Source organism: Erigeron canadensis, chromosome 2 (assembly GCF_010389155.1).
Source record: "Erigeron canadensis isolate Cc75 chromosome 2, C_canadensis_v1, whole genome shotgun sequence".
Taxonomy (NCBI): Eukaryota; Viridiplantae; Streptophyta; class Magnoliopsida; order Asterales; family Asteraceae; genus Erigeron; species Erigeron canadensis.
This window is the reverse complement of record NC_057762.1, coordinates 43220054-43237304: the sequence shown is the minus strand read 5'-3', so window position 1 is coordinate 43237304 and position 17251 is coordinate 43220054. Positions and strand designations below refer to the sequence as shown.

Sequence of the window (17251 nt, the reverse complement as noted above, 5' to 3'; positions counted from 1 at the left end):
AACTTTGAATCAGAACTAAAGGGACCAAAACCGCGTGTCTCTGGTTAAAATGTCTGGTGTAGCAATTAGTGATAAGTTGGACTTTGACTGGGTTGGTCAAATCATTTTGTAATCCCGCTATCATCAAAATATAAAAACTCCCACAAATATAAACACATTTCGTTTGACTTTCTTTGATTTCGTCATTTCGTGTGAAACCAAAATATCACGCACCAATAAATCAATATAATTTTATAAAAAAAATTAAGTTCCTATTTTTTTTTTTTCGAAAATAGATTGTAAGAAGAAAAGAAGATTCTTTCTGGCAGCGCAGTAACGAATTCGTGCGTCATCATCCAGTCAATCAATCAAAGTTTCTGCAACCAACCAACTAACTTGCTTGTTTTTAGGGTTTGTTTTTGCCAGGTGTGTTTACTTCATCTTTCCAATTCTATTGGAATATATATATATATATAATTTTATTATGTTTGTAACTAGAAATATATATATATTGGGTGATTGATTGATAGATAGTTGGTGGTGAATAATAATAATAAGAAGAAGAAGAAGATGAGTGGTAGTCAATCATCTAGAAGAAGCAGTATGGCTTTGAACGCTAGAAAAAAAACTTCTGAAAATGGTGCTGATTCAACCAGACGATCCATCACTACTCCCCGTCCCGTGTAAGTGTTTTTTTTCTTTTTTATTTCTCAATTTGTATTTTTAGCAATTGTTTGAATATAGAGGTAGTATGAGTAGTGAATGAACAAAACTATTGATTCATTATGATCAACCAACAACAATACCCCCAATACTCGAGTTCGGTAGAGAGATTATTGTTTCCAGATTAGGCTGACCATTTTTCATTAATCACCAGTCAAAACTAAATGATTAGGTGATGATTGCTGATAGTTGCAGATGACAGACAAACCGTACCGTTTCAAAAATATAATCGGTGTTTAGCCTTTATAATCGTTGCTTATATGCTTTAAAATACTCACTTTATTATGAAGTAACAAACCGAAAGTGGCTTTAAATCCTCTAAACAGCGAGGCAAGTATTTTCAAAACTCGAGCTCAAACACATACCTGACCAAATTTGCATACTACAGTATTATTTTGGAAATATCAAAATCGAGGAAAGGTTATAGAGTTATAGATGAATTAGCTTCACTTCGTATTGTTTAGTCTTTTTAAAACGTTGTTCTTTTTAAACAGGGGACTAACAGGAGAACGCACCGTGAAACGTTTGCGTCTCTCTAAAGCCTTAACGGCACCTGAATCTACAACTGTTATTGAAGCCTGTCGTCGCATGGCTTCTCGTAAAGTTGATGCTCTTTTGCTCACAGACTCTAATGCCTTACTCTGTGGCATATTGACCGACAGGGTTTGTTAATTGTTATTTTTGTTTTCTAATCGTTGTGTTAATTGATATCATGTTCTTGCTAACTAGCTATTGGTTTAAGTGAAGGATATTGCAACAAGAGTTGTTGCTCGTGAGCTTGATCTTGAGACCACTCCTGTCTCGGCAGTGATGACAAGGAACCCCATTTTTGTAATTTCAGATACTCTTGCTGTTGAAGCCTTACAGAAAATGGTCATAGGTGTGTATCAGTTTGATAAACGTGTTAACACAGTGACATTTGGAAGTTTCATGTTAAAAATTTGGAAATTTTAAAACTCTGTTCTGCAGGAAAATTTAGACACTTGCCTGTCATAGAAAATGGTGAGGTTGTCGCGATTCTTGATATAGGAAGATGTTTAAATGATGCAATAGCTCGTATGGAAAGAGCTTCTGAAAAGGGGAAAGCCATCGCTGCTGCTGTTGAAGGTGTTGAAAAGCAATGGGGAACCTCTGTTTCTGGTTGGTCGATTCTATTTTTTTTGTTTTCGCTTTTATATATGATGAAAGGTTGAAATACACGGGGCTCTTTAAATTCATTTCGAAACTCATTATATAAGATGGTAAATAATGAATTAAATAATTGGCCGTAATAGAATGGACTACAAGTTCTGGTGTTTGGATATGATTTTATTCTCTGGCAATCTGGCATTGTTCTAGTAAACTAATAAATAGAGCGATAAAAAGAATTTTCTTTTGTATTAATGAAATAGTAAATCTAAAAATCTCATAGCAGGTATCTCTTGAACTTTGAACTGACTAATCAAACTGTTCCACAAATTTGCAGAAGATGTTCTAATCATATGTTATTTTTATTTACTTGTTATTGTATAGGTTCAAACACATTTATTGAAACACTTCGAGAGCGACTGTTTAAGCCATCTTTATCGACCATAATCTCTGAAAATTCAAAGTAGGTAATACCTTTTTTTTGATAATTAGTTCACCAGTTCGTTTGCACAACCTATTTTGATGATTTCCACACCAGAATAAGTTACTTATTCTATATTTACTTATTTGTCTCCTAGGCTTGTGACTGTTTCGCCATCAGACACAGTGTTAATGGCAACAAAAGCGATGCTGGAGTCTCATATTCACTCTGCTGTTGTAACAGTAGATAACAAACCACGCGGGATATTAACGTTAGTCTCTTAATGCTACACATAATCTATATATGTATTTATTGAAAAGATACGTGGTTTAAGTTACCTACATCATAAAGTTGTGATTTTTATGTATAATAGGTCAAAGGATATTTTGATGCGCGTTATAGCACTGGGTCTTCCTCCTGATTCAACCTTGGTGGAAAAGGTTAATTACTATTATATTTCTTTTATGCAAACTAAAGTGTTTTTCCAGAATATTTTTTGTTCACGCTTCACTTATTACCCAGGTGATGACTCCAAATCCTGAATGTGCCTCCATCGACACACCAATCGTTGAGGCTCTGCATACTATGCATAATGGGAAATTTTTACATCTTCCTGTTGTTGATAGAGGTGAATGCTTTATAATAATAAAATCGTTTTCTTAATTTGTTGTTTGTAAGTTTCATTCAAAGCTTAATTGTTTCATACACCTTTTTTATGATTCATACTAGATCTGATTTAAGTGCAACTAAACTAGGTTGAGAAAAGTTATATGTCAGTTTAAACTATTGATCTCTATATGTGTTGTATGTTTGGTGCAGATGGAAATGTTGTTGCACTTACTGATGTACTCCACACCGTTCATGCAGCTGTAGCCTCGGTATGTGAAACTGTCGCTTGTGATTAGAAATGGCAAGACGGGTGGGTTGGGTAACGGGTCAAACTGGGTTCATATTCAGCTGAGCGGGGTTAATTTTTAGAACTTATTTTGGAAAATTGATATGTTGATTATGATTTGAAGAACAACAGTTTTACTATAGTAATTGAAGTTTTGAATACAACGAGTTAGGAGGTTTTTATACTATAGCACAAGCCTTTTGTATTTGAAGCTGATCTGGTATTATTATTCTTACGCGTAAGTTAGGTCGGAAGTACAGCTGGAATTGATAATGATGCTGCAAGTTCAATGATGCAAAAGTTTTGGGACTCTGCCATGGCAGCACCTCCCGCAGATGATGATAGTGATACTAGGAGGTAATTAATATGCCATGCCGGATTTAACTCACTGTAGTTTACAGTGTTTACTAGTTTTAAACCTATTTGTTGGTTGATATAAACGTAACTGGTGATTTTGCAGTGAGACTTCTTTCAAGTTGGCTTCTGAAGGCGCGGATATGGGAAAAGCTATTTATCCTTCACCTATACTAGCAAATACATTTGCTTTCAAGATTCAAGATAAAAAGGGTCGGATGCATAGATTTATTTGTGGTATGTCTCTTATTTAGTACAATCGCTATAAAAGTTGATGTTACAAGGGCTCATTGACCTGATCTAATGTTTGTTGTTTTTGTTGAGGTTAGAAACTCATAGTTTGACGGATCTTATCACTGCAATAGTACAAAGAGTAGGTGGTGAAATTGACCGCAACAACCTCCCACAGATTCTGGTATTTCTCATCTAAAAGGTGTTTCAGTTAACTTTGACAACTTTGCTCAACAATTTTCATTTTTTTTTTCAGTATGAAGATGAAGACAAGGACATGGTGATACTTGCAACAGATAGCGATCTTGTTGCAGCTGTGGAACATGCAAGATCAGCCGGTTGGAAGGTGCGTGCAATCTGCCTCTTTTTTCTATTCATCATTCTAATCTCATGGAGGTGAGGTAATGGGTGGGTTGGAAAATGGGTCAATACAACACAAGTCCAAATGGGTGACTTTTGTTTGCTGGTCAAATGGGTCTGCTGGTCTGATCCTTCAACACCCGGGTTCTTTATTCTTTCCATTTTTTTTGTATCTGAGAAAATTGATGCTGTAGAATATACGAAAACTATATTATTAAAAAAAATCGAATAAAGCTTTTTTAGGAAATTAACTAAAGACATTGTCGGCACTTGAGTTCAAGTTAGGCAATTGTTGACACAGTTATGCTTTTGAACCACTTTATCTTTTGCTAATATTCTATGTTTGACCGGTTATCATTTAAGTACAAAACTTTACACAATCAATGTGTGTGTTGAGATCGCCACCTCTTCAAGTCTGTAACCTTAATGTACATGTGCATCTTGCATCCCCATAGGGACTTGACAAATTCTCAGAGTTTAAGTTTAACTTTTGGAATAGCTTCTCATTTGTACAAAAAAAAAATGTGGATTTTTTTGGAACAAGGAATTATCTTCTCTTTTCCCTTCAAGAACAAAGAGATAAATAGATTTCAAATTACACCACAAATCTTAAGAGACCATTAAGCGCTAAAATAAACATCAACGCATTACATGATTATGAAAACTGCAACATGTTTTTGACAATATTTTGATGTGGCTGTTTGGATGCGTGATATGAAACAAATTAGCTGATTATCTCGACTTGAAGTCATGATGGTCTAGTTTTGGAGTTTGGTGTTTGAATGAGTGAGCCTCGTTATGGTTATCATTATTTAGGGACAAAAAAATCACTACTGGATTACCAGATGCTCAAAAATTATTGTTCTTAGTGAAAAACAAAAGTACTTATTTACTTTTTTTTATCTAGTCTATTTTAGATGATTTTCATCTATATTTCCCCTTTTCTTATATTACCGAAGAGAATTGTTTAAATTTTGTTTTTATAATAAAGTTACATTCTTGTAGCTAATAGAACATAACTTGTCATATTTTGAATTCATACTTTAGTTGTCCAATATAATGCCTTATATGGTCATTTTGTGTATTACTTAAATATATTAAAAGAAATGATCAAAGTATCAAATACTCGACTAATTACCTGATAATCACAAACAACAGTAGCACATTTTTGAATTCATACTTTAGTTGTCCAACATAATGCCTTATTTGGTCATTTTGCGTGAGCAATCTCTCTTTGATTTTGTGGTATATCAAGTATCTAAGTTGTTAGTGGTGAATGTGAACAGGGATTAAAATTGCATCTAGATTACTCTGGGATGCCTAGAAGTCAGAAAGGTAAACCAGCAGTGATTACAAGAGGAGGTGGGGGTGGTGGTCTGGAGCATGCTCACGCAGATGCGTGGGCTTCTGCATACAGTTCTGTTGCAGCCGGAGCTGCATTAGTGGCTGGTTTAGGCGTATTAGCGTTTTTGAAAAGATCTGGGTAATCACACCGATTTCTAATGTTTTTCTTTGAAATCTTTCAAGGATTATGCTTTTCCTTGTGAACATTGAGGCGGGGACTACAGTGATTGATAATGTCGAAAAATTACTTGATTAGTTGGCCAGGTTAACTCTGTGCCTATTCTTGTGGATCTAAATTGTATACAAAGATAATGAGATAAACAAGAATGCCTTTGTTTGGGTTTCTCTATACTTGAGAGTTTAATAGAAGCGCTTGTCTTGCACGATGATTGTATTTTACTTTGAGTTATGATGCATTTCAATTTCCTTTAAGAAGCAAAGATGAGCACAGTTCAGTTTGATTGGTTATACAACACTTATAACAAACTAGTAAGACCTGTTCGAAAGGCTCACACATCAGGATTGTCTAAACCGCACAAACTAGTTTAGGTTGGCTGCGTTGGTGGTTAGTTTCTATACAAACCCGTAAATATCTTCTTCTTGCAGCATAAACATATTTACGAAATGAGAAAAGTATTAGAAGATATAAAAGGGGTTCATAAAAAAAATGAAGAGCTGTCTGTCAAGTCGTAATCGTTACCGTGTATATTTATCGATACATTTCAGACATCATCACAAAATATTATAGTGATCGAAGACATGTTGAGATGTTATTCGATAATCCCAATCTCATGTCCTTTAAACAATGGGTGGATAATATTATTTTACTTTTTTTATGGAGTCAAAACGAAAGGAAAACACTAATACGAAAGTACAAATTGAAATAATGATCGAGCTTTCTTTAAAGAAAGAAATAATTAGAATTCTAAATCTTCTTGTTTAGTGAAGACCACACGCTGGTTGGACTTTGGGTGTAACCTATGGTCCCACCGATTAGGTGTCGTTGTCGGTGTTAAGTGTCGGTGCGGTGAGGATCTAATCTAACGTACCAGCTTCCTTCTATACGTAAATGCCAGACCATGTGATACTGCTTTTGCATTAATACCTTGCTACTCAATATTTGTAACCAGCTAGTTTTGTAACTTTGTCATTTATAAACTTTAAAGTACTACAATAAATAAGTTAAATACAGAATGTGGTAAAGATATTTAATATTTTGTACTTGTACACCCATACTAGCTTTACCGCCAGGATAGAGTCTCTTGGACCGTATAAATGAACCTAACGATATCTTGTTCATGTTTAATTACTCTGATACTCGATAGTTGTTCTATTTATCAATAATTTGCCATCAGTACTGATCATTATTTAATACTATACATATCGCACAATAGAATGTGCGTTTAGACCAGATCATATCCCTTGAATCAAATTAAAAGTTTGTGTGAATGTACCATCTAAAACCATTACGTGTAGATGGAATTTTACCAAATTATTTCTGTATGTTTACCAAAAGTTGACTTTGCCATAATATCATTCCGTAACCAAACAATTTGAAAAAAAACATTCATCTATAATTATATGTGTAGCAGTGTAGTGCATATATATAGTTTTATCAAAGCCTCGACGTATAATTTACATTACGATGTTATTTGCAAGTAACAATAATAAGTACTGCGCACTACTCCTTCAATATAGTTACACTTTTTTTTTTATGTAAAGATGAATGGTTGTTCTAAAACAGTTGCTTTCACATGATTGTGAGTGAATATGAGATTTGTGATGATGATATATATATATGATCAAGATACGCGAGATATGTCTTTGAAAATTTTAAATGATAACGACTTTCCTTTTTTCCAAGCTACCTAACTGTGACGTGAACATCTTAATATGGTCTAGTCACTAATTGCGCTACTTTTATTGAGCAAATATTCATCTATTTTTGTTATTAACAACATAATGTTCAAAAGACAAACTGAATAACATAAGTTTGTATGTAATATGTGACATGGTTTTGGCCGAGTGAGTATTTATCATTAGGGGTTTTTTTGGGGCACATGTTAAGAATCATTGAGTGAACTAAAAATTGTCAAATAAAAAAAATTTATTTAATATTTATTAATAAATTATTATAAAATACTCGTATATCATTTTGAGATATTGTTTATGCCAATGGTTATATACATATGTGTTAAAGATTACAACTCTAATTACCAAAATTCTTACACACTTATTAGTATTTTCAGGTTTGGATGCTATATGACAAGAGTTACATACTTGAAGGATAAAACGTAATTATGAAACTTTTAGACCAGTTGTGATAAAAGAAAAAGGAGGAGGACTGAATAAAGACATATGCATACTTGTTGTGTATATATACCCGATTAGGGTTTCTGGAGAAGTAGTTGAAGATATTTTACACACACATAAAGTTATATGGGAAAATGATCCGTACTGCAGACTTTACCTAAGCTTATGTACTGCCACATTAAAAAAAGTTACATATTAAACCTTTGAATTTAATAAACATACATAACCCCCCCTAAATTTTACATAAACTCCCCCTGAATTTTACATAATCACCCCCTGCTTTACCTAAGATAGGTACTGCATGCTTTATCTAACCTTTTCCCAAGTTATATTTGATTTTCTCTCATATATTTGTTCGATTATTATTCTGTATAATTTGATCATCTAGATCAAATTATTTTTCTGTTGTTGATCTTAATCTTGTGATTAAAGATCTTATATTCATATTGTAAGAACGATAAACATTAATAATAATAATAATAATAAGGTCGTCTTAATCGGGCCGACTGATTCATTATATTGATTGTTTGGATTTCGTTCATGGTATCAGAGACAGGTTACTCTGATTGGTGATTCTGAGTTAGGTTGTTTTTATTCAAGGCGTATTTCGATCTTCGAAACCCTGATTTGAAAACCCTAATTTTTAGGGGTTTTTTATTTGGTGTTCGATCTTGTTGATTCCGCTGCTTATTATTTCAGATCCTTCTTCTTATTGACTAAGCGAATCAAGAAGTAAGTTAGGGTTCTTCATCTTCTGATCCTGGTTGTGCTTATTGACTAAGTGAATCAAGAAGTAAACTAGGGTTCCTATTATTCATCCGAGAGCACTGTATTGTTATTCTCTTCCCTTTTCTCTTTTTATTTGTGGTTAAATATGTTTTAGATTTCTTCTCAGATTAAATTTTTCTATATATATATATATATATATCAATTTTTTTTAATCTTTTTCTCATAAAAACACCTGAGTTAATACTTGACCTACCTTCCTGAAAGGGCAGGAATCCTGTCACTGATTCTGGTGTGAGATTAAGATATATTTTATTAATTTTTTTTTCTCTTGAAAAGAAGTCATTAGTTGATTCTTTGTTTCTTATTTGTCTAATTGTGTGTGTTCTGTTTGCTTATTTGCTTCTTCATATTGGTTGTTTTAGTCTGTGTTTCTATTCTAAGTGATTATTGTTGTCTCTTTTTTGATTGTTTTAAAATGGTTAATACTCCTCCTGGTTCTGTTCATGGTAATACACCTCCTAATTCACCTCATGTTTCTGTGCATAATGAAAAGTCTGATTCTGAAAGTGAATTTGATAATCAAAGTACTAAGATAAGTAAACTTGATTTTGGAAATCCTTTGTATCTTCATGCTAGTGATATTACAAACATACCTCTCATCAGTTTGAAATTAAAAGGAACTGAAAATTACAATGTTTGGAGTTGTGCTATGTTGCTTGCATTAGAAACTAAGAATAAAAAGGGTTTTATTGATGGAACTTGTCTTAGGCCTGTTCATAATGATATGCTTGCCTAGCAATGGGATAGATGTAATGCTGTAGTTTTGTCTTGGATACTTAATTGTGTAACTGAAGAATTGTATCTGGGTCAAATTTTCTCAAAAAATGCTTCTGTTGTTTGGAATGAGCTTAAGGAAACTTATGACAAAGTGGATGGTGTTGTTACTTTTAATCTGCATAATAAGATTAACTCATTATGTCAAAATGGCACTTCATTATCTGAATATTATCATAAACTCAATTCTTTGTGGAAACAGTTTGATGCATTAATTAAACTTCCTGCTTGTGTGTGTCATGCTGCTAAAGACTTTCAAGAGCATAATCAATTAATTAAACTGATGCAATTTCTGATGGGATTGGATGATTCTTATAGTTCTGTTAGGAGTCAAATTCTTACTCATGATCCTTTGCCTACTGTGAAATCTGCTTATGCATTGTTGTCTAGAGAAGAATCTCATAGGACTGCTTCTGTTAGTTCTGTTGCTAGTAAATCTAATTCTAATTCCTTTGTGTCTAAATTTGTGGATAATAAAAGAAGGTTTAATAGTAACAATAACTATAATAGAGTACCTAATTCCATTCTTACTTGTACTAATTGTAAAGCTGTTGGGCATACTATTGATAGGTGTTTTGAATTAGTTGGTTATCCACTTGGTTATAAAAAGAAACCTGTTTTTCAAAATAATCAACATGCCCAAAGAAATACTTATAATAACAATGTTGTTTCTGATAAGATTATGCATTCTAATGATAAGACTGGTCCTAGTTCTTCTACTACTCTCTCTCTTTCTAGTGAGCAGATGGCTAAGCTTATGAATCTTTTGAGTGATAAAAAAGATATTTCTGTGAATCATGCCAATATGGCAGGTAATTTTTACAATGCTAATACCTATTTCAATCAAAATTTTGATAATTTTTTTTGTGCAAACAATGATAATTCAAAAGTTAAACATCATGGGTGGATTTCAGACTCAGGGGCTAATCAGCATATGACTTTTTGTTCTGAAAAATTTGAAAATGGCATTGATGTTTCTAATATGAATTTAAGTGTTGGTCTCCCTAATGGTACAGTTGCTAAGATTATTATGATTGGTAATCTAAAATTGAATAATATGGTTACTTTGTTTGATGTCCTTGTTATACCTGAATATTGTGTAAATCTGTTAAGTATACACAAACTTGCTAAAGATAGTAAGAGATTTATTGGTTTTGATGAAAACAAGTGTTATATTCAGGATTTGAAATCAAGAACAACTCTATGGACTGGTAGTCAGAAAGGTGGTTTATATATGGTTGATGATCATGCTACTTATCAAGGTGTGTCAAATAATTGTGTTTATACTTGTTATGTGTCTCAATCTCTTTGGCATAGTAGATTAGGTCACCCTGCAAATCAAGTTTTAACAATACTAAATGATGAGATCAATGTTGATGTTAGTTCTGATACTTTACCTTGTGATGTTTGTCACAAGGCAAAGCAAACCAGGGAGCCTTTCCCTTTAAGTGACCATACCTCTAGAAATGTTGGTGATCTTGTGCACATGGATTTGTGGGAGCCTTATAAGGTTATGAGTAAAGATGGGTACAGATTTTTTCTTACTATTGTGGATGATTTTTCTAGAGCTGTTTGGACTTATCTCATTAAAACTAAAGATGAAGTTTTTTTAAATGTTAAAAAGTATACTTTACTTTTAGAAAATCAGTTTGATAAGAAAATAAAAGTCATAAGAACTGATAATGGTACAAAGTTTGTTAATCTAAATATGAAACAGTTTTGTAGTGGTAGAGGCATTGTTCATCAAACTTCTATTGCTTACACTCCTCAACAAAATGGAATTGTAGAAAGGAAACATAGGCACCTACTAAATGTTGCAAGGTCCCTTATGTTTCAGGGGGGGATTACCTCTTAATATGTGGACTGAGTGTATTCTGACTGCAACTTATTTAATTAACAGGCTTCCTTCTTCTGTGCTAAATGGTGTTTCTCCTTATTATATGATTTATAATGTTAATCCTTCTTTGTCCCATTTGAGGTCTTTTGGTTGTCTTTGTTATGCTACTGTCCTAAATAATTTTGATAAGTTTAGTAATAGAGCTGAAAAAAGTGTTTTTATTGGTTATGGTAATGCTAAAAAAGGTTATAGACTTTATAGTTTGGATTCAAAAAGAGTTTTTTACTCAAGAGATGTGAAGTTTTATGAAACTGTCTACCCTTTTAAAATGAAACATTCTGAAAATATTTCAACTAATGTTGAAGATTCTTCTGTTAATCATTTAAATTTTTTTAATAATTGGTTTTCTAATAATTACAACTTTAATGATCACAATCCCTATGATGAAGAGAAAGACAAAGACATAAGTGATGGCAAGGGTTCTCATCTGTCTGGTAGTCATAGAACTCAGTCTAAATCTACCACAGTTCATGAATTGGATAATTCAGAACTGTCTGGCAGTAATAGTGAGGGTTCTAAGACTGTTACAGATCATGAATCTATTGCAACACTTGATGATAATAATAATTCTGAGGGAATCAATGCTGATATCTTTGATGAAACTATTATGCAAGAAAATAGTATTCAAGAAGCTAATGCTAGAAGATCTGAAAGGACTCATAGAGTGCCAAATCATTTTAAAGATTATGTTGTTGGAAATGTTAAGTATAACATTGATAAAGTACTTTGTTATTCAAATTTGAGTTCTGAAATTTTTTGAGGCTTCAAAAGACTTGAATTGGATTCAAGCTATGAATAATGAAATGGAAGCTTTACATAGGAATAATACTTGGGAAGTTGTTGATCTTCCTAAAGGAAGAGAACCCATTGGTTGTAAGTGGATTTATAAAATCAAGTATAAAGCAAATGGTGAAATAGAAAGGTATAAAGCAAGGCTTGTTGCTAAAGGGTATAGTCAAAGGGCTGGTTTAGACTATGATGAAACTTTCTCTCTTGTTGTTAAGATGGTTACTATTAGATGTTTACTTTCTATTGTTGTGCATAATAACTGGCCTTTGTTTCAATTGGATATTAATAATGCATTTTTGTATGGAGATCTTCATGAAGAAGTCTATATGTCTTTACCTGAAGGTTATTATGACAGTAACAGTAATAAGGTATGTAGATTGATTAAGTCTTTATATGGCTTAAAGCAAGCTCCTAGACAATGGAATGAGAAACTCAATGATGCTTTATGTGAATATGGCTTTACTCAAAGTAAAAGTGATTACTCTTTGTATGTTTACAATACAAATTTTGTGTTTCTTGTATTACTTGTCTATGTAGATGATATAGTTTTGACTGGTAATAATGTAAATGAAATTGACAAAGTTAAGAAGTTCTTGCAAACTTAATTTTTGATCAAAGATTTAGGAAAACTCAAATACTTTCTTGGTATTGAAGTTTTATATAATGATGATAAAATTTGCTTGTCTCAAAGAAAGTATTGTATGGAATTGTTAGATGAATTTGGTTTACTTGGTTGTAAACCTATGAGAACTCCCATGGAAGTTAATTATACTATTTCCAGAATCTCTGAGAAAAATAAAATGCTATCTAACATTTCTGTTTATCAAAAACTTATTGGGAAGTTGATTTATCTTACCCTAACCAGACCTAATATTAGTTATTGTGTTCATGCTTTAAGTCAATTTATGCATGCACCAACTGAAGAACATTTAAAACTTGCATTTAGAGTTTTGAGGTACTTGAAACTTTCACCAGGAAAAGGTATTCAGATTACTAAACAGGAAATTTTAGACTTGTGTGCTTTTGTTGATTCTGACTGGGGAAGATGCTTGATTACTAGAAGGTCTGTCACTGGTTTTGGTATATTTTTAGGTGGATCTCTTGTTTCTTGGAAAAGTAAAAAGCAACACACTGTTGCAAGGTCCTCTGCAGAAGCAGAATATAGGGCCTTGGCATCAGTGACTTGTGAAGTTCTTTGGATCACTCATTTACTTCATGACTTAAACATTGATCATATTATTCCTGTTAAAGTTTTCTGTGATAATAAATCTGCAATTCAGATTGCAGGAAATCCTGTTTTTCATGAGAGAACCAAACACTTGGAAATTGATTTACATTTTGTAAGAGAAAAGATCAATGCAGGTTTAATCAAAGTCATAAAACTTGATTCAAAGGATAACATAGCTGACATTTTTACTAAAAGCTTGTGTTTTGGTCAACATTGTATTTTGAGTTCAAAACTGGGTCTCAAAGATATGTTTGGTAATAAGGTTGAGGGGGGATGTTAAAGATTACAACTCTAATTACCAAAATTCTTACACGCTTACTAGTATTTTCAGGTTTGGATGCTATATGACAAGAGTTACATACTTGAAGGATAAAATGTAATTATGGAACTTTTAGACCAGTTGTGACAAAAGAAAAAGGAGGACTGAATGAAGACATATGCATACTTGCTGTGTATATATACCCGATTAGGGTTTCTGGAGAAGCAGTTGAAAATATTTTACACACACAAAGTTATATTTGATTTTCTCTCATATATTTGTTCGATTATTATTCTGTATAATTTGATCATCTAGATCAAATTATTTTTCTGTTGTTGTCTTAATCTTGTGATTAAAGATCTTATATTCATATTGTAAGAACGATAAACATTAATAATAATGATAATAATAAGGTCGTCTTAATCGGGCCGACTGATTCATTATATTGATTGTTTGGATTTCGTTCAATATGCAACAAACTACAGAAAACATGTATTTCAGGATTTGCGGTGAATGCTTCCCTTGCGAATGCAATGCAAAGAAAAAAAAGTCCAAATGTGTACCCAAGTACTGTAGCATGTGTTGGTTTTGTGTGCATACGGCAGTTTTGTTTGCAAATGCTTGGTTAAAGTGAGCGAGTGGTATGTAAAATCATTTGTTAATTTTTGTTCATATATGAATATTCACATGCATACATACATCCATTCTTCTCAATCAACCCTTGTGATCATCTTTGGCCCCATGTCATGTCTTTTATTGCTTTAGAAAAAGTTAAAAACATATGGAACATGATTCTAGCATACTATACGGTAAATATGTCAAAACAGACACATTTATGTTGATTGGACTTATATATATCTAAAGTAAATGTATAGTTGGACTTATATATTTTCGGTAACGGAACAACAAATTTTAATTACATATAATAATATCTGTATTATACAGTTGTATTCTATACATAAAATTTTTTAACTTTTTATAGATCATTAAATTTTGTTGTAGAAATAATGTATAGTTGGACTTGTATAGTTGTATATTTTAAATAGTTAACAATATAAACACCACCACCAAATTACTAGTAGTCCAACATTCTCTTGTGGAAGTTTTACATGATATAATACTTGTATTAAAAATTAACATTATTTAAACTTCTCCCTCCACCTTAAAATAAAGCCTCCATTTTTGTTTTGTTTTGGTTTGATCTTTGATGTCACTAATCACTCCCACTTCTTTAGCTTTCCTGTTGGACTAGTGAAAAAGCTTCTAACTTTACCAAAACCCACCATGGCAAGAACCACAAGAAGCTCATTATCTTCCATTTTCTTGATCTTTCTCACTGTTTCTTGTGCTCTTGACCCGACCCATTTCGTATTGGGTGAAGATGGGCAACAGCCCATTAAAAGCATTGTGGTGTTGGTTCTAGAAAACAGATCTTTTGATCACATGATTGGATGGATGAAGAAATCTATCAACCCATCAATAAATGGTGTCACAGGAAGAGAATGCAACCCATTTTCAACCAACATTACCCGGAAACAAGACCAAGATTCCATATGTTTCACTGATGATGCAGAGTATGTGGATCCGGATCCGGGTCATTCATTTGAGGATGTTGAAAAACAGGTATTTGGGTCTAACCAAATTCCTTCAATGACTGGTTTTGTTGAACAAGCATTATCGTTGTCTCCAAATCTTTCTAACACAGTTATGAAAGGCTTCAAGCCTGAAAATGTGCCAGTTTTTGCTAAACTAGTTCAAGAATTCGCAGTTTTCGACAGATGGTTCTCTTCTATCCCTGGGCCAACTCAGCCCAACAGAATGTTTGTATACTCAGCTACTTCTCATGGGTCAACAAGCCATGTCAAGAAACAACTAGCAACAGGCTACCCACAAAAAACCATATTTGATTCACTATATGAAAATAATAAAACTTGGGGAGTATATTTTCAAAGCATACCAACAACTTTGTTTTATAGAAATTTGAGAAAGTTGAAGTATGTATTCAAGTTTCATGAATATACAACTTTTAAAAAACATGCTAAAGATGGAAAGTTACCAAATTTGAGTGTTATTGAGCCAAGATACTTTGATATTCCTGGTTCACCAGCTAATGATGATCACCCATCACATGATGTAGCAAATGGTCAAAAGTTAGTGAAGGAAGTTTATGAGACATTAAGAGCAAGCCCACAATGGAATCAAAGTCTTTTGGTGATAACTTATGATGAACATGGTGGGTTCTTTGATCATGTCAAGACTCCTTATGTTAATGTTCCTAACCCAGATGGGAACACTGGTCCAGCTCCTTCTTTCTTTAAGTTTGATAGGTTGGGTGTTAGGGTGCCCACCATTATGGTCTCTCCTTGGATCAAAAAAGGCACTGGTAAGTTAAATTTCATATATATATATTTTTCATAGTGTAAGGATTCAAAAATTTATTAAGTGATTTTTTATGTGTGTTGTGTAGTGATTAGTAGCCCAAAGGGACCAACATCCAGTTCTGAATATGAGCATTCTTCTATCCCTGCTACTATAAAGAAGATGTTCAATTTGTCATCCAACTTTTTAACTCATAGAGATGCATGGGCTGGAACCTTTGAGCATGTGGTTGGTCAGTTGAGCTCTCCAAGAACTGATTGCCCTGGTAAGATTCAACAAATTTAGCAAACATCCAGTTTGAGGTGGCTATTTGGTCGATTTACTTATAAATAGATCGATTCATCACATTGTGTGTTTTTTTATTCGTCAGAACTTAAAAACCAAAAAAATCAGCTTAGAAGGAAACCAGTAGCTACTCAAATGAGATGAATGGGTTAAAAGTATTGCATAATCACCAGGCACATAAATCTGTCATTTCAAGGCAATTACTTTTACGGATAGAAAAATTTAGTAATTAGACCTCCCGAAACCTTGTGCTTTTGGTTTGAAATGGACATTTAAATTTGGCCCGGTAATAGCATAACTTTTTGAATCGTATCTTCATGGTTATGAAAATCTGGTTGGTTGCAGAGGTCCTGCCTGAAGCTGCACCTTTGAGAGAAACCGAGGCAGATGAATCAAGAGGCCTGTCTCAGTTTCAAAGCGAAGTGGTTCAGTTAGCTGCTGTGCTTAATGGTGACCATTTCTTAAGCAGTTTTCCAGATGAAATGAGCAAGAAAATGAACGTGAAGAAAGCTAATACATACGTGAAAGGAGCCGTTTCAAGGTTTATAACGGCTAGTAAAGAAGCTATCAACTTGGGTGCGGATATATCTGCCATTGTTGACATGAGATCCTCTCTCACTACCAGAACCGTGGTTCACAATTAACAATTGGCAGTCAAGGTTTTACTACAACTATATCAATGTATCTATAGTTTTTCCTGGTTTTAAACTAAAAGTTTCGGAGCCAGATTTTGTTTAGAACATATATGTAAGTATCATGTTTCGTTGGTTCAAGTTAATGAATGTGCAAAGTTTAACTACATATGTTGCATTCCGTGATCAATGTTGACTGAGTTCATCAATTGTTATACAAAATTTAGTCTGTTAAAAGGCAATTATCTATGTAAGGGTTAGAAACTTTGAGCCTAACTGACCATAATCTTACAAGATATAAAGAATTTCAAAGAGACTCTAAACGATTGACCATAATCTTACAGCAACATTAATAGTACAAAGTTACACAACCGACAGTAATTTTAATACTTACTACGACCCTATTGCAACTACATGAAAAAGCCAACCGAAACCAAAATTAACGAGGATATGAAAATCAAACAATCTATA

The 17251-nt window shown here is 33.1% G+C and overlaps 2 protein-coding genes across 2 annotated transcripts; both read left to right on the top strand.

The window, feature by feature from the left end:
* The first annotated feature begins 243 nt into the window (after nt 1-243).
* On the top strand, nt 244-5818 carry LOC122586920 (CBS domain-containing protein CBSCBSPB1-like). The gene is made up of 15 exons (XM_043758946.1): nt 244-405; nt 510-662; nt 1197-1365; nt 1450-1582; nt 1672-1842; nt 2215-2293; nt 2409-2522; nt 2625-2691; nt 2774-2879; nt 3071-3129; nt 3394-3503; nt 3607-3737; nt 3830-3915; nt 3988-4077; nt 5378-5818. The coding sequence occupies exons 2-15, from the start codon at nt 550-552 to the stop codon at nt 5576-5578; spliced, it is 1629 nt and encodes a 542-aa protein (XP_043614881.1). The 5' UTR covers nt 244-405; nt 510-549; the 3' UTR covers nt 5579-5818.
* An 8792-nt stretch (nt 5819-14610) lies between these two features.
* Nucleotides 14611-16949, top strand: LOC122586960 (non-specific phospholipase C6). Its single transcript, XM_043759005.1, has 3 exons — nt 14611-15867; nt 15952-16128; nt 16494-16949. The coding sequence occupies exons 1-3, from the start codon at nt 14769-14771 to the stop codon at nt 16790-16792; spliced, it is 1575 nt and encodes a 524-aa protein (XP_043614940.1). The 5' UTR covers nt 14611-14768; the 3' UTR covers nt 16793-16949.
* The last annotated feature ends 302 nt before the right edge of the window (nt 16950-17251 follow it).

Excerpts from the sequence above, each read along its gene's own strand:
- LOC122586920 (XM_043758946.1), top strand. The coding sequence starts at position 550 with ATGAGTGGTAGTCAATCATCTAGAAGAAGCAGTATGGCTTTGAACGCT. Across the intron at positions 3,738-3,829 it reads GATGCATAGATTTATTTGTG|AAACTCATAGTTTGACGGAT; the intron begins GTATGTCTCTTA and ends TGTTGAGGTTAG. Across the intron at positions 3,916-3,987 it reads ACAACCTCCCACAGATTCTG|TATGAAGATGAAGACAAGGA; the intron begins GTATTTCTCATC and ends TTTTTTTTTCAG.
- LOC122586960 (XM_043759005.1), top strand. The coding sequence starts at position 14,769 with ATGGCAAGAACCACAAGAAGCTCATTATCTTCCATTTTCTTGATCTTT. Across the intron at positions 15,868-15,951 it reads TTGGATCAAAAAAGGCACTG|TGATTAGTAGCCCAAAGGGA; the intron begins GTAAGTTAAATT and ends TGTGTTGTGTAG. Across the intron at positions 16,129-16,493 it reads TCCAAGAACTGATTGCCCTG|AGGTCCTGCCTGAAGCTGCA; the intron begins GTAAGATTCAAC and ends GGTTGGTTGCAG.